The 22858-nt window shown below is 48.3% G+C and overlaps 1 protein-coding gene across 2 annotated transcripts in view; it reads left to right on the top strand.

Annotated features, from left to right (window-relative positions):
- The first annotated feature begins 11671 nt into the window (after positions 1–11671).
- RASSF4 (Ras association domain family member 4) overlaps positions 11672–22858 on the top strand; it is a 33398-nt gene continuing 22211 nt past the window's right edge. For both annotated transcript variants that reach the window (XM_010967080.3, XM_010967079.3), the window contains exons 1-2: positions 11672–11815; positions 20904–20996. In XM_010967080.3, the coding sequence (XP_010965382.1) occupies positions 20935–20996 (62 nt within the window). In that variant the 5' untranslated portion in view covers positions 11672–11815; positions 20904–20934. The remainder of the gene's footprint in view (positions 11816–20903; positions 20997–22858) is intronic.

The raw sequence follows: 22858 nt of genomic DNA, 5'->3' as shown, positions 1-22858 counted from the left end.
AACAGCATTCTGTAAGTTTAGGGTGTATAACATAATGATTTGACTTGCATATATTGTGAGATAATTACCACAATAAGCTTAATTAACATCCATCATCTATGTACATACACCAGTAAGTGCTTAATGAATATTTGCGGCTCATGGACATCACAAGAATAAAAAACTATTTATCAAGATCAATAGTCCTCATGAATATAGACACAAAAGTCCTCAACAAAACACAGCAACTGTAAAACAACCCAACAACATATGAAAAGGCTTGTTTATCATGAGCGGGATTTATCCCAGGAATATAAGGTTGGTTAAGCATTTGAAAATTAGTGAATGTAATAAACCATATCAATAAAATAAAGGACAAAAAAATATGATCATCTCAAAAGATGCAGAAAAAGCATTCCAATAACCTTTCATGATAAAATCACTCAACAAGTTGGAAATAGAAATTTCCTCAACCTCTTAAAAGGCATCTACCAAAAAAACCTAGCTAGCGTCATGCTCAGTGGTGAAAGATGGAATGCTTTCCCTGGGAATCAGGAGCAGGATAAGGATGTCTGCTCTGGTTCTGTTCAATGTTGTAGTAGTGGTTGTAGCCAGGGAAATTAGGCAAGAATGAGAACTAAAAGGCTTTCAGATTGAAGCTTCCAGGAAGCCAGGAGTATGGTCCCACTTGGCTCTGCTGAGATTTGGGGTCTTTGGTCCTTCCTCATACATAACATGAGGGAATGAGGTCATTTCTAAAGATCCTGCTAGCTCCAAGCCTCAGGAACGCCCAGCTGGGCCCATCAACAGGGAGCATTTCCCCAGACTTCAGAGCAGACCCAAGGAAAATTCAATACTGAGTCGAAAGATAGGCTGTGTGATTTTTTTTTTTACAGCATGAGTTTCCAGGAGATTTGTATAGTCTCTTAAGACAGGGATCTGGGGCAGTGGGGAGCATGAGCGCTGCAGAAGTATACCGAAAGATACTGGGGCAGGTGCAAGAACCCATCCAATGAAATGTTTACCGCCTAATGGATATTGAAAGCCTTTGTGAGTCTCAAATCAAATTTCACTTTAAAGAGAAGATGACAAGTAAAGTAAACGGGCAGTGCCTGTGATGATTCATTTGTCCCTAAACAGCAGCTTGTGCCTGAGGCTGGGCATGGCCCAGAGTCGGGGTGAGGGCCCACGAGCCCACGATCACTTCAGTTTCCAGTTTCCAGGAAACTCGATGAGACGTTTGCAGGTCCTGTGTCTCAGGTTCCTCTTTCCAAAGTGGAATACATTTCTAAACCAGCAGCACTGGTATAAACTTAGAGACTAGGTTGCTAAGGACAGGAGACTTTTTAACTCAACAAATACTCATGAAGCCCTTACTGGTGGGCCAGGTGCTGGACTAGAGGGGTGAATTGGGCTTACTGTCCGATCCCATAGATGGACCGTAAATGTGGCCGACATGAGGCAGAGGTAAGTGTTACAGTGAAACTGCAGACAATGTGCCATGAGAGATGAATTCAGAGGGAAATCTAAGAAGGTAGATTTGTATTGAGCTTCAGAAGGACTAGAATATTACCAGGTATGTAATTGTCTATCCTGGGACAAGGGAAGTTTGGCCAAATCCGTTGGAATCTGAAGTCAGCACATATGTTTCCAATACATAACAAAGATGTGTGTGCAGGAGAAAAAGCATAAGGCAAAGAGCCCCACCAACAACAATGACAATGACCATGGACAGAATTGAGACCTGAGTGTGTGCAGGGCATTCAGTGCTTTGCATATTCCATCTCCTCTAGTCCTCACCGCTGTCGACTGAAATAAAACGCACAACCTATAAGTTGAGATTTATGTTTTAATCAGTAGACTTTCTGAGGACTCTATCCTGGGAGGCAGCCTCTCAGATTGCTCTAAGAGACTGTTCCGCGGAGGCAAGGGAGAAGCCAGGACATATAGGAGTTATTGCAGCAAAGACCAGGTTGTTGGAACATCAAAAGATTACTGTTAATTAAAGAAAATGAGATATCTCAAGTTAAGGAATTTAGCGCTCTTCTCTGTACGGGAAGGTGCAAAGGTCTGGACTCATTGAAATCATTCCTTTTATAGTCACCTAGCTGTCTAGGGCCAGTATCCTGTCCACATCCTGAGTTCCCTCAGGGGGCACCATTGGGGATGGCAGCACCAGCTGGGCTGCCTGCTTGTCGGCGTCCTGAGCTCCCTCTGCTCTGTCGGGGGTGGCCGGTAATGGCTGATGACTTGATGACCACAGCATCCTTTGTTTACTGATACAGCTGGTGATATTCTTCATTCATACCACCTATGAGGCAGGGTCTTTTACAATTACATGTTATGAATGGGTAATCACAGCACAGAGAATTTAGTAACTTGCACACTGGCATGCAGCTGCAAAGCAGTAGAGTCAGTATTCATTCCAGGCTCCAGAGATGGGACTCTTAACATGATCAGGAGAAGAAAGTCTTAGATTGGCCACAGACCTCAGCAGCCCGTAGCCTTGACCACACCACCTTCCCCTGGGCCTCTCTCCCCTCTTTTTGAATGAGAAGGGTGTTGACCAGAAGACCCTAAGTTCCCTTCCATCTAAGTCATCGGAGACATTTTTCCTCAGGGGTGGATGGAGAGGAAGAACGGAACAAGGAGGAAGGAAAGACGAAGGCGAATGGGGAGAGCTAACTTAGGAAGGACGAGGCGGAAGGCCAATTCCCCACAGTGGCTGTGACTGTTTACCTCACTTTTCACCCCTCTCTTGGATGCCCGGGGGCGGTTTCTACTCTGAGCACTAAACACTCCCATCCCAACACACAGAGAGCCTGAGCAGGGCCTGACTGGCTCTCCTGCCCCCCAGCACAGTCAGTGCTGTGCGGTCACACAGCCAGAGGCCTGGCACCTTTGGGATTCCCCTGGTGGCTGGTGGGTCTGAACAAAGCCTGGAAGTTGCCAAGCCTGCCCCTCAGTCCCAGGACTAAACCCCCAGCCTCAGCAGGGTCTCCCCTGCCCCATGCAGGTAAGAAGAGGCTAAGCAGACATCTCTTTGACACTTCAGAAGACAGCATCAACCCCCAAGCTACCCTCTGGTTTCCTTCCAGTGGCCCAGGTCCCCTGCTGTCCCTGCTTGCTGCGCTCCAGGCCCTTATAAGGAAGGTCAGCAGAAAGGGGCCAGCCAGCACAGCCTCCCAACAAGCCCCTTGCTCCCCTGAGCCCAGAGCACCCCTGGCTAAGGTCTCCCAGCACCAAGTGGGAGGCCTTTCTGAACTCAGGTCCCCACTGCCACACTTCATTTCTCCACCAGCCCTTTATTATTTTTTTTTTAAGATTTTTGCTTTTTTAACTTTTTGTGTGTGTTTCTATTGAAGCATAGTCAGTTTACAATGTTGTGTCCATTTCTGGTGTACAGCATAATGTTTCAGTCATTCATATACATATAGATATCCGTTTTCATATGCTTTTTCATTACAGGCTACTACAAGATATTGAATATAGCTCCCTGTGCTATGCAGAAGAAACTTGTTTATCTATTTTATATATAGTAGTTGGTGTCTGCAAGTCTCAAGCTCCCACTTTATCTCTTCCCGTCCCCCTTCCCCTCTGGTAACCATAAGTTTCAATTCCCATTTCTCTGCCTTGGGCAGCTCCCTGTGCTCACAATCAGACCACTTTTCTCTACCCAGGGTCCTCTCCCAGTTACCCAGAGCCTCCACCCTGCATACACTGTACTCAGCAGAGGACTCTGCTCTCCTGAACTTCTCTCTACCTGTTCCCTGCTTCTTCTCCTTCAGACCCAGCTCATTCAACACAAGGCAGTGACCTTGCCCCCTGAAGTGGGCCCCCCTCCCACCCCATCTACTGGGACTATGCATTTAGGGCAGGGATTCCCCAGCTTCTTCCCAGGGGCACAGTTGATCCCTCGCTTGCTGGTAGAGCCTGAATTTTCACAGCAGACCTACTTTCCCCACCCTCAGCAGGTCATGTGCTTCACCCAGCCAGTCACAGTGGGTGCATCCTCTGTGTCTCACCCATATGATACTTCTGGACAATGAGAAGTAAGGGGAGATGGTCCAGCACCTGCTGGAAAAGGTTTCCTTGTGTTAAAATGAGCCTCACTGGAGCACACCCTTCCTCGTCTTCCACTGAATGTGGCCGTGTCTGCTGAGAAATATAGGAACCATCTGAAGATGTGAGGGGGAACCAAGCCACTGTGCTGAAGATGACAGAGTGCAGAGGCGGAAAGAACCTGGGTCCTTGAAAATGTCTAAGACACTGACTTAACCACCCGTGGAACTACCCATTCCAGGGACTTTTGAGCTCTGTGAGATAATAAACTTCTTATGTTTTTAAAAAATTATTATTATGTATTTTTTATTTTTTTATTTTGGTTTTTCTTTGTTGATGGGGGAGGTAATTAGGTTTATTCATTTATTTCCTTATTTTAAGGGTGGTACCGAGGACTGGACCCAGGACCTCATACATGCTAAGTGCACACTCTACCACTAAGCCATACCCTCCCCTGCCAACCTTCCTATGTTTTGATTTTTTATTCCTCACAGCTGAAATCATGCTATCCTACAGTGTAATTTACCCACCCTCTTTACCAGATTTTGCGTTAAGGAAAAGGTCCAATATCAACTCAGATTCTTTCTTTACCCCTGGACCAAATCAGGCCCTCTGCTTGTTTTTGTAAAGAAAGTTTTATTGGAACACAGACATGCCATTTGTATACAGATTGTCTATGACTGCTTTTCCTTGAGTAGTGAGATGGTATAGTCTACAAATAACAAAATATGAATGGACCTGGAGACCGTCATTCTAAGGGAAGTAAGCCAGAAAGAGAACGAAAAATACCATATGATATCACTCCTATGTAGGATTTAAAAAAATGAAAAGAAAAAAGGAGGACACCAATGAATTCATCCACAAAACAGAAACAGACTCGCAGACATAGTAAACAGTCTTGTGGTTACCAGGGGAAAGGTGGTGGGAAGGGGTAAATCTGGAAGTTTGAGATTTGCAAATGTTAACCACTTTATATAAAAATAGATAAAAAAACAGATTTCTTCTGTATAGCACAGGGAACTATATTTAATATCTTGTAATAATCTTTAATGAAAATGAATATATGTATATATATGTATGACTGGGACATTATGCTGTGCACCAGAAATTGACACATTGTAACTGACTATACTTCAATTTAAAAAAATGTGTACTATCTGGCCAACTGCTAATTTAAACTCAGTAGGCCAACAGAGGTACAAAAGTTCCTCCAAAATTTCCACAGATTATACAGGTACACTAAAACATGAAATCCTTGGGAAAGAAGGCACTGTCACACCCTGAAGTGTCTTGAAATGCTGAGTATCAGGCCACACCAGAGAGGGACATGATGGGGTACAAACTGTAGGTCAAACTCACTGGTCATGACAGTTAACTTTAGGTGTCCACTTAGCTAAGTCATGGTGCCCAGCTGTTCAAACACAAGTCTAAATGTTGCTGTGAAGGTGTTTTTTTAAAAGATGTGATTAACATTTAAATCAGTATAATTTGAGTAAAGCAAACTACCCTCCATGATGTAGGTCTCATCCAATCATTTGGAGACTTTCAGAGCAAAGACTGAGGTTTCCCAAGGAAGAAGTAATTCTGCCTCAGGGTTTTAACATAGAAACCCTGACTGAGTTTTCAGCCTTCAGGCCTACGGATTTCAGACTCAAGACTGTTACATCAACTCTTACCTGAACCCCCAGCGTGCTGGCTTGCCCAAAAGATTTTGGATACGTCAGCCTCCACAGTCACATGAGCCAATTCCTTAAAATCGATCAACCAATCAATCAATCTCTCATTTCTATCTCAGTAGGATATATACATGTTGCTCTCGAAAACCCTATTACACTGAGCATTCTAATTCTGTCTCAGTTGTAAGATCAACATCTTATTGTTACAATGAGAGTTTTCAAAATGAAAGGCCAGGAACGATTCCCAAGTGGGCACAAAATTTAAGAAGGTGAGTAATTATATGGTGCTACCCTTTCTTAAACACCCAGGTCATCAGTTTACAGTTATGAAGTTTGGGAAGGAAACTTGGGGATGGGCAGCTTTTGTCACACCAGGGGCTAACCAGAAGTGGCTTTGATGGCAGATTCAGAGGTAAAGTCAACTCAGCTGAGCCATCTTTTTAAACTATCTTTTAAAATCTGGCCAGACTGCCCCTTCCCGTTGAGGATGTTCAACATTTCCTGGGAAGCTGCGTGCTTAGAAGTACAGGAGGTTGCTCTTCCCTCCAGGAGGCAAGCCACATTCTCTAGCTTATGAGTCTCCCCAAAGTGCCTGAGGATGATCTGTTTTGAAATTCACAACCCAGGAGCTGGACAAATGGCCCTTGTTTGTCTAATGCTCTGTGCTCTCTCAAGATTCCTTTATTTTCCATCTGGAAGGTCTCCACTTCCTTTGGCTTCTCAATATCCTGGCTTGAGGGAATGTCCTAATCACTTAGGAGTTCTCAGGCTTGACTATCAGTCAGTATCTTGCTATTCATAGAAATTCTGGCTCCCAAGCAACACGAGACTCTGTGTCTTGTCTGTGTCTTGCTATTTGTTAAATGAATCAAAATACTGAACAACATAAAGTCATTTTATATTATTAAAATTATAACTACAATGATAATGTAGTTTGCTCAGGAGTCTTGCATTGCCAGAGTTATTTTCGTCTTATTTTTAAGAAGTTATCAACTCACAGCCATTACAATATCCTTTCATGATAATCAACATACCGGCAGCCCCACATTGTCAGCATCCTCCAGGAACACAGCCACATAGAAGGTGAAATGAAGTATGAGATGTGGGTGGGGAGATGACAGGTCTGGGGAGGCTTGGGAAGGTGGGGAAAATCCAAGGAAGTGAAGAGATGTCCCCTCCTTAGCTGTCTGATTTGTAATGTTAGATGAACCAAAAAAAAAAAAAAAAAAAAAGTATATGTGTTCAGCATCAGAAAGACAGGAGGGAGGGAGTGAAGAGAAAGATTTTTGACTCATCAACAAATCTGGCTTATTTTTACTCTGCCTATAGCTGTTCATGACATCCCTGTCCTCAGATTTTTTTTTTTTTTTTTTTGAGCAGATCTGGGGACATCCTTTTCTCAGGACCAAGTGGACAGAGAGCTTGAGCTAAGCAGTTATTTTTCCCCAAAAGGAAGTTTCAGCAGCAATCTTTAGCTATGTCCCCTTTTAAAGCAAGCTCTCTCTCTCTTAGGAAACCCTGTGTCTAAGCACTTATTAGTTCTACAGCATGGGCTACAAAAACTTATCCAAAGCACAACCTGAAGGAAAAGTGATACATTAAGTGTGTGTGCATGCCTGCTCATGCGCGGGTTTAACAAGAAGGCGCTTAACGTGATATTTATCATTGAAATTTACGTCCATTTAGAGAATAAATTCTCATTTTCAGCCTGCCTCTGAAATGGGTTGCAGAGTTCCAAGTATTATTAACCCGAAGCCATTATTTACATGCTAACAAACAGAGTTAATGAAAACCATGTCACATAGGAAGGAAGGGTAGATGGTATGCAGATTATTTGAGAAATCATCTGAAAACTGATGGCAAACACTGCTGCCTGTTTAGACTATGCAATGGGATGACCTCACTACTCAATGATTCCACCAAAGTGAATGGTGTAAGAAGCATCCTGTAAGTGCCCTCTTCCTGCTGGTGGGCTTAATAAAGTAGAGCCCATTAAAGGCAAAGAAAAGCTGCTTGGTTTAAACTGAATCTTACAGATCTCAATCGAGCGCAATGAACCAATTGTTATCTAAAGAATATACACTTGGAATCTGCAGACTTTTTGAAAAATTACTTTAAAAACTCACTTGTTCAGAATCTTATGTCAGTGAGAGTGAAGGGGAAAAAAAATCATACAAAGTCACCCATTAGAGGCCTTAGGTAATTAACCAGTCATTTTAATTCAAATTCTCATTTACTATTTGAAGGGAATGGCCTCAAAAATGATCTTCATTATTAATATTATTGGTGTTAAAATATGTAAACCTATTTTTCAAGACTCAGAGAAATCTCAGTTACATCTCAACTGCAGGCGATGACACCCAGGCATTTTTACGACTTGCCTCTTGAAGCATCAGGGGGAAGGAGGTAATTTCTCACTCTTCCGGGAACGGTGCCCTGGTGCCGAGAAGCTTCAAGGAAAATCTGAGCAGAGCACCCCGGGGCAGCCTTACCTGATGCAAGAAGTCACACGTGTTTTATCAGATTCAGGCTTCTTAATGTTTCCAAGCTAACAAATCAAATGTAGATTTATTCTCTGTTGCTCTTTCTTGGCTAAAAACTTTGGCTCGTGAATGCTTCCAATTGACTTTTTATGGATCATACAAGTCATTGTGGACTGTTCACAAAATAATGACTGTTCTAAAGACTTTCTGATGCAGGAATGCTGTAAAAAGGGAGATGGACCAAGGATAATGCCCTGTTCCCTTAATGGACTCCCAAAGGTCTGGAGGAAAAAGTCTTGCAGAAACTTCTGGGTGGCCCCAGTTCCCCTGAGGCCTAATCTTCCAACTGAGGCAGATGCTGCTTTACCCTCATCCCCTGGTGACACAAACATGACTGCCAGGGCCACTGGGGGGACAAACCTAGATTCTACCACTTTATTCATTTTGTCCACTTGGACAGAGTAATTACCTGAATCTGGAAGAAAGGAAAAAATAATCAATCATATACCAAATATTGATTAAACACCTTGACATTCAAGGCAGAGTCAGTGTATAAGGAAAGAGAAACCATCTCCCTCCCTCAAGGAGATCATGATGAAGGAGTGAAATACACAGCATGCTAGAGAGTAGTATGTGTGCTCCAGGGAGGGGCATTTTAGATGGTGGGCCAGGGAAGACCTCAGAGAAAAAATAATTTGTGTGTAAACCCTAAAGGAGGTGAACAAGTGGGTCCTGTAGACATTTAGGGGAAGAGCCTTCCAGGCTGAGCATGTACAAAGGCCCTGAGGTGGGAGTGGGCTGGTAAATGGGAAGAAGATTGCGACCAGAACAGAGAGAAGGAGGGAAAGTAGGAGGAGATGATGTCAGAGAGGCAATAATAGAGGCAAGATCATCTATGGAAAGAGTTAGCACACTACAGCCCGTGGATCACATGTGGCCTGCTGCCTGTTTTGTAAATAGTTTTATTGGAACCTCAGCCATGCCCAGTGATTTATATATTGTCTATGGATGCTGTCAAACTACAATAGCAGAGCTCAGTAGTTGCAATACAGACCATTTAGCCCACAAAGTCTAAAATACTTACTCTCTGGCCCTTTATAGAAAAGATTTATCAACCTCTGCTTAAACAAACAGAGGTTTATTTTCCTCCATGGCAGGAAGTCTAGAGTAGGTGGTGAAGGCATTGTGCAGCAGCTCCGTAATGTTAATGAAGATCCACACTTCTTTTGTTTTTGGGCTCCACCAGCTTTAGTATGTGGACATGTATCATAATCTCAAAATGGCTGCCAATGCTCCAGGCATTACACATTGTATCCACAACTGAGACAGAAAAGCAGTGAAAAGGGGTATCCATCTGTTCCTCCTAAAAGGAAAGCAAAAGCTGTCCCTACCCTCCCTTCAACTCCCCTCCTCCAGCACACTTTTCCCTATCTCTTGGCCCAGAAGTATGTCATATGGCCAATCCTAGCTTCAAAGGAAGCTGAGAAAGCCATGAAAAAGATTGTCAAGACTGCCTTAATGGCTTTCAAACTTCTTTGACTGTGGCCCACAGTGAGAAACACATTTTATATCACAGCTTAATACACATAACTAGAACAATGCAAACACATTTCATGAGACACAACTTACATTTACTATGTGTGCTATACACTGCTATTTTCTAGTTTTTAAAATGCTAGTCAAATTTAATTTCATGACACACTGCTGGGCTGTGAGTACAGTATGAAAAATACAAGTTGTCATGACCATGACTAGTGGCTGGCATGTTGCTGCTCCAGATAAGTTGCTTGTTCTTGCTCGCTCCCTCTCTATTTGTCTCTCTCTCAACCTTCCTTTCTTTCCCTTTCCTTCCTTCCTCTCCTTCTTTTTTCCAAAGAAGGGAATGTGTACTGGGTTGACAACTAACAGTATACACAACACCCACCATAAGTCATCCTAAGGCCAAATACAGTTCCATCGAATAGACAAGGGAAAGGTGATCCTTCTTCTGCAGGAACTGAGGACCCTGACAATGGACACTTGTGTCCCATGTAAAATGCAGGTAGTAACACCCACTCCCCAGGAATGTTGAGGGGCTTGTATGAGACCCCTGATGGAAAGCACCTAGCAGAGTGCCTGACACACAGTGGGAGTGCAGGACCCATCAGGTTGCTTCATCAAAGTCAGTCATCATTCCAGGCTAGTCGTGGCCCTGGAGACATAGCATCAGCTACATTAGCAGTCTCAAGTCAGGGAAGGCCCCCGGGAAATTGTATGTTACCCCAGAGCTATGTGCACTCATCCTATTGGATTGAATGAATGCTCAGTGGTTGAGGGCTCTGTTTACTTTTAAATCTTTTGGAAGCACCCAAATATTGCCCTCAGCTTTGATGATCAGGCCTTTGGGCTGTGCAGTAGTGGAGGTCGCTGACCACGGGGATGCACTGAGCTGGCAGAGGATGGGCCATTCTTCATGAATTCTTGGCAAAAGTCAGAGCTGGAAGATCCCCAGCCTACTCATCTTTAGCTCCCTCCTTTTTACAGGTGGGGAAACTGAGGCCCACTATGATGGCAACATGGCAAATTCACACAGGAAGTAGATGGCAGAAGCTGATCTCTTTACCCTTAATCCAGCAGCCCTAACAATGGTTAGCACAGCCTCCCTCAAGTGGGGTCCAGAGATTTTTGTCTATATGGGCCCCTCCATTTTTCTAGAAGGCCATGACTCTAAAAAGATTAGGAACCACAGACTGAATGAAAGTGAAATGATTTATCTTGGGGGGACAGGAGGGGCAGTCCCGAGATCAGGACTTGGAACAGTGATAAAAAAAACAGAAATTGCAAATGTTTCCCTCAACCCCTTCCCCTTCCTTGCTACCCCACACCCCAGAATCACTGAACTATTCCTAGTTCCCCAGAAGGCCTGTGGTCTTCTGTCCTCTCTGCCTCCGCGCAGGCAAATCCTTCTGCTGAGGCGATGACTGGGAGAGAAGTTTATCTCCTCTTAATCATCGGAGGATCTGATTTCTTAAATGCGGTGGAGCTCTGAGAAGCCACGCCAAGCAAACAGCCGGACTGCACACAGGTGGCCCTCAAGCAAAAACTAACATCGCTCGGGGCTCTCTTGATAATCCTATCTCCTAACACGCACACTAGTAATTGCGGGGCCCGCACCGCGACCTTTGTTGGAAACTAAGGGTATCTGTGCCCCCAGGGTCCCTGACCTTAGCCCGCATACCAGACTCTCCAGACAGAATTAATTGTGCGCGCTTCCGGGCGCTCTCGGGGTTGTCCGGGGACACCTAGCAAAGCCAGCGCCCCAAACCTTCCCCGCTGCCCCTTAGGCACCGCCGGGAGCCGACCCTCCCGCGTGCGCCCTGGGCTGAGCTGGCCGAACAAGGTGACGTGACTCCATTGGCCGGTGTGGGGCGAGGGGCGGGAAGAGGAGAGGAGGGGCGGGGCGTAAAGGGAGTGACGGGGCGCCACGATTGGCCGGCGTGGCTCGAGGGGCGGGGAGGGGCGGGCCCGGCGCGCCGAGTCCAGGAGGACACGGGCAGCAGGCGCTGCGGCAGCATCTCGGGTGACAGCGAGGGCACAGCACCGTCAGCAGCTTCTGGACAGCGCGATGAGTGGACGGTGAGTGATGCACCGGCGGGAGAGTTCGGGGCGTCCACGGAGCGCAGACCCCCTCCCATCACCCCCAGGCTGAGGACCTTCCCCAGCCAGGGGCTCTGGAGTCTGGGCACCGCTGCTCCTTGGCTGCCGCGTGCAAAGTCTCCTCCCTCTGCCAGCCTGGCGCATTCTGTGCCTTGGGCCCAATGCTGAGAGTGGGCACTGCGCCAGGTACCTCTTCCAAGGAGATGGCACTTTGGAAGCTACAGTCTGAGCATGGCAGGTGTGCAGGGCCACAGGCCACATCTTTGCCCACCTTGTCTCTCTTCTTAACCAGTATCATAGAAGCATGGATCTTAGAATTATGGGGAGAGGCTCGTAGTGCCTCTGACACAATTCTCAGATTTCATGAATGGAAGACCAACACCAAAATAATAGCAGGACCTCACAATCGTTTATAGAGGATTCACCTTGTTCCCAGACCTGTGTTAAGAGCCTTAGCACAATATGCCACCTACTTCTCACAGCCTTGATACTTTCATTATTCCCATTTTCAGACGAGAAAACTGAGGCTTAAAGGGTTATGGAATTGTCCAGTTTTACCCAGATGAGTCAGTGGTGGAGTCAGGATTTTAACCCAGGTTTTGTTGTGGCAGCTCTCATTCGTTTCACCCACTGACTTCAGCGCTCACCCTGCCTGCCACCCTGCTCGCCCTCGCCCTCGCCCTCTCTCTCCTGACTCTTAGTCCTTCTTCCCACTCTGGAGAGAGATGCCTTTGTTTTATCAGTCAGGCACAGCCCTGGGGGAGGGAGGGCCTTCTCTCACATCAGGATCAGTGCCAGGCCAGTGCCACTGTTTTCTTCAAACACCGTAAAGAGAGCTTTAGTAACCCCACTGCACAGAGGAATTAAATAGGGTCACAACAGGTGAGGGCTGGGATTCTGGAATTTGAACCCAAGCTGGTGGGATTCCAAAGCCATACACTCGCACTTGCAGAAAAGACCCTGACTAGCTTCTCTGTAGTTTAACTGCTCATAGCACAATCTAGATTTGTTGCCAGAAGCCATGAGTAAACAATAACCACAAGGAAGAAAACAGATCTGCCTGCCTTCTGCTCCCCTGAGTAATTCCTTAACCGCTGCCAGCAGGCCGGGAGGGGCTGGGGGAAGGGAGGGAGGAAGGAGGGGCTGGGGAGGGAGAGGCTGGGGAGGGAGAGGGGACGAAGAGGAAGGAGAGAAAAGATGAATGCCTTTAACTCAGGTTAAAAAATTTCTGGCTGGAAGTTGTCTTGGGGTGTGTTTCAATACTGTCAGTACATTTTCATCAGTTTTTGTCATGATTCCGTCTGTGTGTAGTGCAGGTGGTTCAAGACTTTGCAGTGAAAGAGAAATTAAAGCATCACTGAGAGCGGGGAGGTGGGGCCCCATCTCCACCAGGAGATTCCAGCAGGTGGCCTGGAGGTGGAGAACAGAGTGAAGGTCCCGGGTGCCCCTGGGTCAGAGTCAGCTGGACAATGACCTGTGATGATAGAGCATGAACAGAACTCCAGTGTGTGTTACAGTTCAGATCCTGTAAATGGAAAGTCTTAAAGGGGAGACCCCAACCATATGGTCTACCAGAAAGTACTCTGGCCTGGACCCTGGTTTTGAGAGTGAACTCAGCCAGATGCCATGGCTCACAGACACTCCTGCTGAGGTCTGTCAACCTCTCTGAGTCCCACATTCCCATCTCAACAACCTCACTGTCTCTCTGGAGCCCCTGACTCCCATTGTGACCTCTCCTGGGAATTTCTATTCATTATGGGGGAACCCCAAATAAGGTTCTTCTTGCCTGTTTCCTCCTTCACCTTTACAGAAGTCAATGATTCAACTAATGAGGAGTCTGAGGTTCAGAGAGGGCAAGGGACTTGCCTAAAGTCACACAGGTAAAGAGTCACAGAGCAGAGCTTTAAACCCAGATCCTTGCCAAGGCTGATGGTGATCCTATGACAGAGTACACTGGAAAAAATGGTTTCAGATTGTTTTACAGTAAATTAAAGATCAAATAGGAAGTGGCTACACTTCCCAAAGCTTCTGGAGTTTTTTCACTCTTGTTAAAGGGGAACTTGCAGTTTGCTCAGTCTCCTTTTCTGGCTGGCTGACCTCCTTCCCCAGGATGCACTGCTGAGAGAGATTTGGAACCCCCTCCCTTTGCCTGGCCTGACCTTGTGAGGTGAGAATGAGGGGGTCATACAGCTCCATAGCCACAGAGCTGGAAGAGACCCAAAGATACCCTAAACCAACTGCAAGTACAATCCTGGCTAAACTGAGACCCAAGAAATGGCGCAGCAGGCTGAAGTCGCAGGCCAAGTTGATACCCTGGCAGGACTCACACCCAGACTTCTCTCTAGGGTGCCCCTTTGCCTCCTCTCTCTTGCTGTGATGAGTTTCAGCAGAAGCCCTTTACCTGGGATCTGTGGATCCAGGGCACAAGAACAGGGGCTTCCTGACCCTACCACAATGGTGTGCAAATTCAGCGTGTGCCTGTGTGCACACTCATGCACACACAAGCATTTTTCTGGGGAGAGTGTGTTAAGCTTTCAAGAGACTCCAAAGGGCTCCATGGCCAAGAAGATTCTGAACCGAATTGTGTCTCACAGGAAACCAGCTCCTGCTGGTGCAGCGGGGAGCACTGGCTTGGGGGTATGAGATGGGGGACAGCCATGCAGAGCACCCAGTGCAGCCCTGGGGCAGCTGACCCCTAGCATGCAGAGGGCCTGCACCTCTGGCCCCAGGCAATCAGGATATTGGCCGGTAGTCATTCTGAATCCCTGTTTGGCCCAAAAAGCATGGGAGTATTCCTCTTTCCACAGATCCCTTCCTCCACGGCAAGAGGGGAGCCCATTTGGGTAGGGAGATACCCACAGGGCCAGGGACTGTGTGTGTCGGGGCTGGGTCAGGAAGGAGCCAGAGAATTGGAAACACTTTCTTGCCCCAGGTTGCCCTTGCCCTGAAGCAAGGGTGGAAACTGAGATCTGGCTGCAGGGGTCTGAGTGCAAGAGGGCTTCTAGGTGGAGGCTGTCGGGCAGTTTGGGAGGAAAGCCAGCCTGCGTGGGTGCAGAAGGCAGGCTCTTCAGAGGAAGAGCAACGTTCATTGTCAGAGAGGCCTGGTTGCTGGAGGGGGCTCAGGGAGAGGAGTTGGTGGAAGCGCAGGACCTTGGGGGAGGGGTGGGGGGAGGATAAGGTATACAGCCAGGGGGTGGACCCAAGGGAAGGCGGTGGCTGGAGGTGCCTAGTGGCTCTCCCTCCAAATGGACTGTGCATAGTGTCTTCCCTGGGCTCCCAAGCAAGCGCCTAGCCAGGAGCCCTGAGCTGCCAGGGCTGGAGCAGGGAGGTGTGGCCAAGCCAGAGTGCGTAATGATGGAGGAGGGAGGGAGGGTGGCAGAGGTGGGAGCCACAGCTGCTGGGTCACTGCCTGCCATGCACATCCCAACAGCTGGCTTCCTCAGCAAAAATGTGTTGCTGAGGGGTGGCCTATGTCTGGCCAGACCCCCTCGCACAGGCAGCTGGTACCAGCAGGCACTGCAGCTTCCTCCCCAGCCACGCTTCTGCCATTTGCTGGTGAACAGGTGCTAGGGAGGGCCCACTTAAAGGTTCATTGTTTTCCCCGCCTTCCTGCTGGCCTGGCCAAGGCTGGCATTTAAAAGTTGTAGCCAAGGGCTGCAGAGCAGAGGCCTCAGGCTTCCTGGGAACGCCTGGTAGTGCGGCCAGCACCTGCCCTCTCCTTCCCAACCTCCTACCTCCTTCTAGTCTGAGCAGCCTGGGCTGGGAGGCTCCCAGCTGTGCCCCACATACTCTGTCCCCCTTTTTTTTTTTCTCCCTCATGTCACTTTCTTTACAGATTTGACTTTAATCATGCTGAAATAAGAGCATCCGAGTCTGAATTTTTTAAGATGTGAGAACAGAGGTTTACCAAGAGCTCAGATGACACAGACATCCTCAGAACATTTTAATTGGGATTCCGATACCTTTTCCATTTTGCCCAGTGAGGACTTGGAGGGACTGGAATGCAGGCAGCACATCGTCTTGAAATAAAAGGCTTTCAAGTGCAGTTGATTGAGCTTCATGAAAACGCCACCTCCGTAGCCTTCCTTCCCTGCTTTTACCACTGGCCACTAGGCATTGGGCTGTAGTCATGGCCTGAGGAGCCACAGAGCTGCCTTCTCCTGTGATCCCCGGCTCCACAGCCACAAAAGGGGGAAGATGGGCCAAGCCAGGCAGTTGTAAAGGCTTCAGTTTCCTTTGTCCCAGACCAAAGGCCAGGGACAATAGCGAGGGCAGACAGCGGGGCCCACTGTCCCCAGCAGCACCCCCTCACGGTTGGCAGAGTGGCCACTGAAGTGGAAAGCAAAACAGTTCACTGCCTGTTCGCTGCGGACAGGCGACCGTGGCTGGCATGCCGCCCTGGGGCCCCTCCTCAGGGGGACAGGGAGCCCTGGCTGCCACTTGGGACCTCTGGTTAGGGACAGAGCCTCCTCCAGTCAGGGAAGCCAGTGTGGAGGCCTGAGCTGTGTGCCCTGAGGCCTGGGGTGAGGGGAGCAGGCAGGACAAAGAGGGCTGGACTTCGAAGAGCCACAGGGCTTGGCCTGCCCCGCTGCATCTGTCACTCTGGGCTTTGCAGATGCCAGGATGGCAGGCCAGGCCCTCCCATCCTCTCCTGATCCCTGCTTCAACCAAAGCAGCCTTGCTTTAATTCACGTGCAGATTAAGCTTCTCCTAGGGTTTTATTTACAGAGAAGACTGTGCTTTTTATAAAGGTAGAAACACACTCTGTTGGAGATTCACTAAGGATGAATGCCCAGTATACAAGGAGAGTCAGTGTTTAAGGGGCAGTTTCTGGAACGTGTTCCAAATGGAGAGCAATCTCCGTTGGCTTTCTTCCTGGAGCAGGTGTGCTCACTCTCCCCGCCCCACCGAGCTCTCTCATTCAAGTTACCTCGACGATGCCTCTTAGGTACACGTGCAGCTCTCTCTAGAACTGGACCGGACACTGGGGATATCAAAATGAATGAAAACCCCTTCGACCTTCAGTCTGGTAAAGGGCACACAAAGGCAGTGTTGGCGTTTGGAGTGCAATTCTGTGAGCTACCCCAGAACTCAAGTCTGGAAAAGCCAGGAGATGGAGGTGTTGCCTACTTGGGATGAGGGGATGGGACATGGAAGAACCAGTGACCATGTGACTTGCTTTGGGCCACACCTATGATGGATGTCAGAGGACACGGAAGTATGTGGTTCTCTCAAAGAAGAGACTGTTTTTCTATGGGGCAGAGGTTCCTACCCCACAAGGCTTACAGCCAGCTCTGCAAGTTGGAAGAGCCCCCATTTGTGGGCCCTTTGTTGCCTCCCCCAGCCTTGCTCACTTCCCTCATTCCTCCCCTGGGATAGTGTACCCTAGTCTCTTTCTCTGCCCCGTAAGCTGTATACCCTACCAGCTGCCTTCCCCTTTCTCTTTTTACTTTGCTATCTGCAATCCAGGACCCTGCTCTACTTTGCTCCTGATTTCCTCCTCTGAGCAGCTAATGTCACTCAACTCCAGCTAGAGACACTCAGCACGTTGGTCATGTCCTTTAAATAAGCGGTCTCTCGAGGGTAAGGCACTCCTCAGCTGTGTTACTCAGCACAGTGCTTTGCAAACAGTATTATCCAGAGCCCTAGGCAAAGCAGTGGATGGGGTTCCCCCTGTCACCCCCCTCACCTTTAACCAGAGCAGCTCCCTTTCATCTGATTTGCATAAACATCCCAGTTGAACCAAGAGTTCTACAGCTGAGAAAATTCTAACCCCTTGGAGAACAATATTTTCATTTCACAGATGGGAAAATCAAGTCTCAGAAAGGAAAAAGCATGCAGCTAAAGCTCCTCAGGTCTTGAGCATCTCCCAGCCAGCCCAGAGCACTTTAGGAAGCATCTTCTGTTAATAACTAATCCCTGCTTGATTATAGAGAATTCCACTTATAAATGTCCCTACTAAATAGAGCAAAGTGGGCAAAGTCCCCACATGCTGTGGGAGAATGAAAGTCCTGAAAACTGAGTCATGTCATGAGTCAGCAGTTTTATGTGTATATATGTATATGTGTTCATTTTAATTGAATTATTTATTGCATTAGTCAGGATAGTCTAGGTTATGCTGCAGTAACAAATCCCTGAAACACGACGGGGTTCATTTCTCTTTCCCAGTCCACATCTGCTGTGGATTGGCAGGGGGTTTCAGTCCACAGAGACACTTGGGGGCCCTGGCTGGCCATCAAGAATCTGTCCTAATTAGGACATGGGGCTTTCTGGGTCACCACGGATGGGAACAAGATTGCTTCAGAGTCACACATTGACTCAAGTGCACTGGCCTGGGAGTGACACACAACACTGCTGTCAGCGGAGCTAGTCACACGGCCCAGAGCTGCAGAGGTCTGGGGGAGGTGAGCTGCCCTGTGGTCATTCCAGGGGCAGTAACTGTCTCCACCACAGTCCCCCAACTTTAACCAGTGGAACATAGCCTATAAAAATCCAGATTTCTGGCTTCTCATGAAACATGAGAAGAGCTTCCCTTCCGGAGGAGGACTGTGTCCCCAGTTCCCCACAGATTCCACTGCCCGGTGTCCCTCAGCCCGGTCACTTCCCTGGCCCCTGGAGACTCTTACATGATTTATTCCAGCTGTCTGTGCACAAGTCTGAGAAAGCTGGCTTTGGGGGGTGCCATGAGGCTTCTTGTATCCATCCAATAATTTAACAGCCATGTATGGGCCTTCGGCAGGGTGCTGGGGTCACACCCCATGCTAGAAGCAAGCAGTGAGGCAGAAAGGCAGCAGCCCTGCCACACCACGCTTCTCTTCTCCTGGGAGCATCCAAAGAGGCAGGCCCTGCGCTGGAAAGCCTGGGGCAGGTGCTGCTGATGCTGCAGGAGGGGGTGCTGCCTGGTGGAGGGCTTCCTGGAGATGCCGACATCAGGGTATAGGACGGGGAGGAGGCCGTGTTCTGAGCGGAGAATGGCTGTGAAAGCCGAAAGGCAGGAAAAAGCACAGAAGCTGTTAGGGGAACTGGGAGCAGCTCAGAAAGGCTGGAGCTCAGAGCCCGAAGCAGGAGCTGGTGGCGACAGAGGAAGGCCAGAGAAAAAACCACCTCCTGTTATTTCAGGGTAAATCTAGCCCTTCCTCTAATGAGCTTGCGTAAAGCAAGACATGGTTGTCACAGACCCACAGAAACAGGGTGGATGGAGAAACCTAGCCTCACCCTGGGCTGAAGCCAGCTTCTGCAGCGGAAGCATTGGAGGAACTGCCCAGAGAGAGAGGCGGGCAGATCACTTTTTCCATAGGAGAGCTGAGGTGCTAAGGAACTGAAACCCTATTTTGAAATAGGCTGAGAAGAATGCAGCTGGAGGTCCCCAGGTCCAGGCCCCCAAGGTGCCAGAACCCTGTGCCCTGTGGAGAGGGCCTGGCTGCTGGCCACCCCTGGGGGCCCATCCTCTCTGCAGGCCAGTTTGCCTCACTGGAGACCAAGGCATAAGGGAAGTAATTTATGGGATGACCCTGATGTCACTGGGAAGCCCACCTCCCTCAAATCATTCCCCCTCTCCATGCCAACCGTGCGTCCCCTGCCTCCGGAGTCAAACACTCATTCGGGGCCGATGTCAACGCAGAAGGCAGGCTCTTGTCTGTGGGTGGTTTCAAGCAATCAGGGAAAGAGTGTGCGGGGCTGGTGGGAGTCAGTGCCCAAGGGGACAGGTGCTCTGCAGTGACAGGCTCCACTCTGGGGCCACTGATATGATAGCACTTGGACCTGACCCCAACTCCCCCCACAGTGGCACTGGCACACACACAGGTTAGGTACATGTGACTGTGTGAACAGATGTTGGGGCTATGTGAAGGAGCCTAGCGCCATGGCGTGAAAGACACACCACGCGCCATGTCTGTGCCACCTCCCAGTGCAATGGAGCCCCTCCAGTTCCTGGCTGCAACTTGGGAGGAAGGAGTAGAGGCAGGGTCAAGGTTAGAGTATGTGTGTGTGTGTGTGAAGCTGTGACTCAGTGCCCAATGCCTGGGGACCTTGACAAGAGAGTACTCGGCCAGGACAATGCAGAGAGAGAGGGGGGTAGAAATCTGTACGTAAGATGCCAACAGGATAGAGAAAGCTCTGCAGATTTAGCCTCCATGAAGGAATCCAGGAGGGCTGAAGAAGCTCCCCAGATCTTTCCAGGTTGTGAATGAGAAGAGATAGAGACCACTGCATGTGTAAATCCACTAACTACACCATAGGGTAGAGGTTACTCCATTGTACAGGTGAGACCATGAACAGCCCGGGGGTTTAAGTCACTGTCCAAGATCAGTATAGAGAAGGGGTCAAAAGACCAAAATCTAGGGCCTAGATGCTTGTGTTCAAACAGTGAGTTTGCCATTTTTTCACTGGGTATCTCGGGCAAAGCATCTAACTTCTGTCCTTGTTTTCTCATCTGTGAAATGGGAATAGGACGGTACTTACTTCATAATGGTGCTGTCAGGAATAAGTAAGATAACTCATAGACTGTGCTCAGCAGTCTCCAGCACGTAGTGAATGTGGTGCCGATTAGCCCTTCCCTAGGAGAGCTGGCCCACGGATGCTGGCTCCAAAGGCAGTGACAGGGCGATCTCCTCAGGCTCAGTAGGAATGGAGGAGAAAGTCCCGGGGCGATTTGGAGATTCGGGAGAGCGATCGAGGCAGAAACCATCGTTTACAGTGTCCTAGCAAGGAAAGAGCACAGAGTCTGAAACACTGAGGAGACTGGTCGGATTCCTAGGGATTACGAAGAGGTTTCGGGAGGGACAGTGATAGGGCAGTTCTGGCCCGGCCCTGCCAGGCTGACAAATGTGGGCGTGGGGTCCCAGTAAGTCCTCTGGGACTGACCCTTCAGTCTCAGCCACCCTGGGGGGAGGGGGCGGGGGGAGGGTAGGGAGTGAGGTAGGGGATGGGAGAGGCTGGGATTGAGAAGGCGGGGGAGGTGGGAGGTGAGGCAGGGACTCCAGCCTCTGCACCAAAGCTCTGGACGAGGCACTGGCCATCTCTCCTCCCGGCTTACCTGTCTGTGGGCCCTTCCCTGTGTTCCGGGCAGGTAACTCCGAATCTGCAGACAAGAGGACAAGATGAAGGAAGACTGTCCACCCAGTTCTCACGTGCCTGTCAGCGACAGCAAGTCCATCCTGAAGTAAGCGATTGTGCACAGAGTGGGGCGCCCCATGCCTGCCGTCTCCTGTGGCCACTTCCCCGCCCTGGGCAGCCTTTGGGTGGAGGGATTGTGGGCACTTTTGATGGATATGATGGTGTGCCTGTGCCTGCCCCAGGGACAGTGATGGGCTCTTCTTTCTGAAGCCTTTCTCTTTGGTGATCAAGGATCAAAGCATGAGTTTGACCCCTGCCTCCTTGAGTCCACAGAAGCAGGAAAGTGTGACAGTGCCTGCTGGGACTCTGCAGAGATGGCATTTAATTTATTTAAAAACTAGGGGAGGTGGGTATAGCTTAGGGGTAGAGTGAATGCTTAGCATGCATGCGGTCCTGGGTTCAATCCCCAGTACCTCCATTAAATAAATGAAAGAAAGAGAGAAAGAGAGAAAGAAAGAAACCTAATTACCCCACCACCAAAAAATAAAATAAAACAAAAAACTAGAGCAATACTAACACACTTTTACTGCATTAAACTGTTCAGAGGGGGAAAAAAACCCTCAAAACTGGTTTTGGGTTTTTATTGAAAAAAAAGTATACTTTATTGACATAATGATTTTTAACTCTGTCTATTTTTCTTTTATTTACTCCCTGTCTCATCATAAAAAACTGTTTGGGATCCTTTCCCAAATTCATTTCTGAACTAAAGAAAAGTATATTTTTCATTTTATCTTGCTTTTTGAGTCCTGAGTCCAAATTTTTTCTGGCTTTGGGCAGCCCCTATCTGCCAACATGAAGACAAACCAAGCCTCCTTGAAAGGGACTAGGTTTGCTGAGGTCCTGCCCCCTGGGGTCCTCCTAGCAGAGACCCTGAGAAAACAGTCAATACTGCCCACGCCATCATTTTCCTCATTTAGATTTGATAATAAGAACAGTTTTGATAAAAAGCCATAATAATAACCATAATGTGATTAATTTAATGTATCTGTGTGTCCTAACAATTTTACATTCACACCTATAAGCACAGTAAACGTGCAATGTTGAATCCTGCATTGTTAATGCCATTAAGTTGTAAAATCACTTCCCTTGTCTGTTACCATCATCCCACGTCACACAGGGCCGCACACCAGAGCACCAGAGCGCGTTTTGCTCACCCAGGCCCTGGGTTGCTGAATGTGGGTCAGAGCACTGCCTGAGGAGTTTCTAGAGCCTCTCTGTCTAGTAGGGGAGCCACCAGCCACGTGTGGCTGCCGGGCACGTGACTTGTGCCTGGAGACGTGTGGTGAATATAAAAGATACTCCAAGTGGTAAACATTTCTTACAAAATGAAATAATGAACAAGACCTCATTAATAACTTTTACATAGGTTACATGTTGACATGATAATATTTTAGATATATTGGGTGCAGTAAAATGTGTTATTAAAACAAATTTCCCCTGTCATTTTCCTTTGTCATGTGGCTACTAGAACATTTGAAATGACATGTGTAGCTTGCATTTCATGTCTGTGGGACTGCACTGCCCTGCAGAGCCCAGCTTGCATGCAGGGAACTGTCCTCATCTTCTCTCTGCCACACCTCAGCCAAGCAACACCTCAGCCAAGGCACACACGGTGGCTTTCCCTTTATTCTGAGAGAAAGCGTTTGGGCAGAGTGTCCTCCCCAGGGCCCTCAGGATCTTACTCTCAGGACTGTCACCCTCATCCCTTGATCACACCTCCAGAAAGTCAGGATGGGGAAGAGGCAGGCACCTCTGGTACCTCTGGTGGTACCCACCTCCCACCAGCAGTCACCCCAGACCCTTATATGAAGTAATATGGGGAAAAAAGCAAAAGTCTTTAAAGTGCCAATTATCCAAGCCCAAGGCAGTGACTCAGAAGTAAAGTACAGGGAGATTGTTGGGAAGTCT

This window comes from Camelus bactrianus, chromosome 11 (genome assembly GCF_048773025.1).
Source record: "Camelus bactrianus isolate YW-2024 breed Bactrian camel chromosome 11, ASM4877302v1, whole genome shotgun sequence".
Lineage (NCBI taxonomy): Eukaryota > Metazoa > Chordata > Mammalia > Artiodactyla > Camelidae > Camelus > Camelus bactrianus.
The sequence above is the reverse complement of the archived record's forward strand: the minus strand, read 5'-3'. Positions and strand labels throughout refer to the sequence as shown.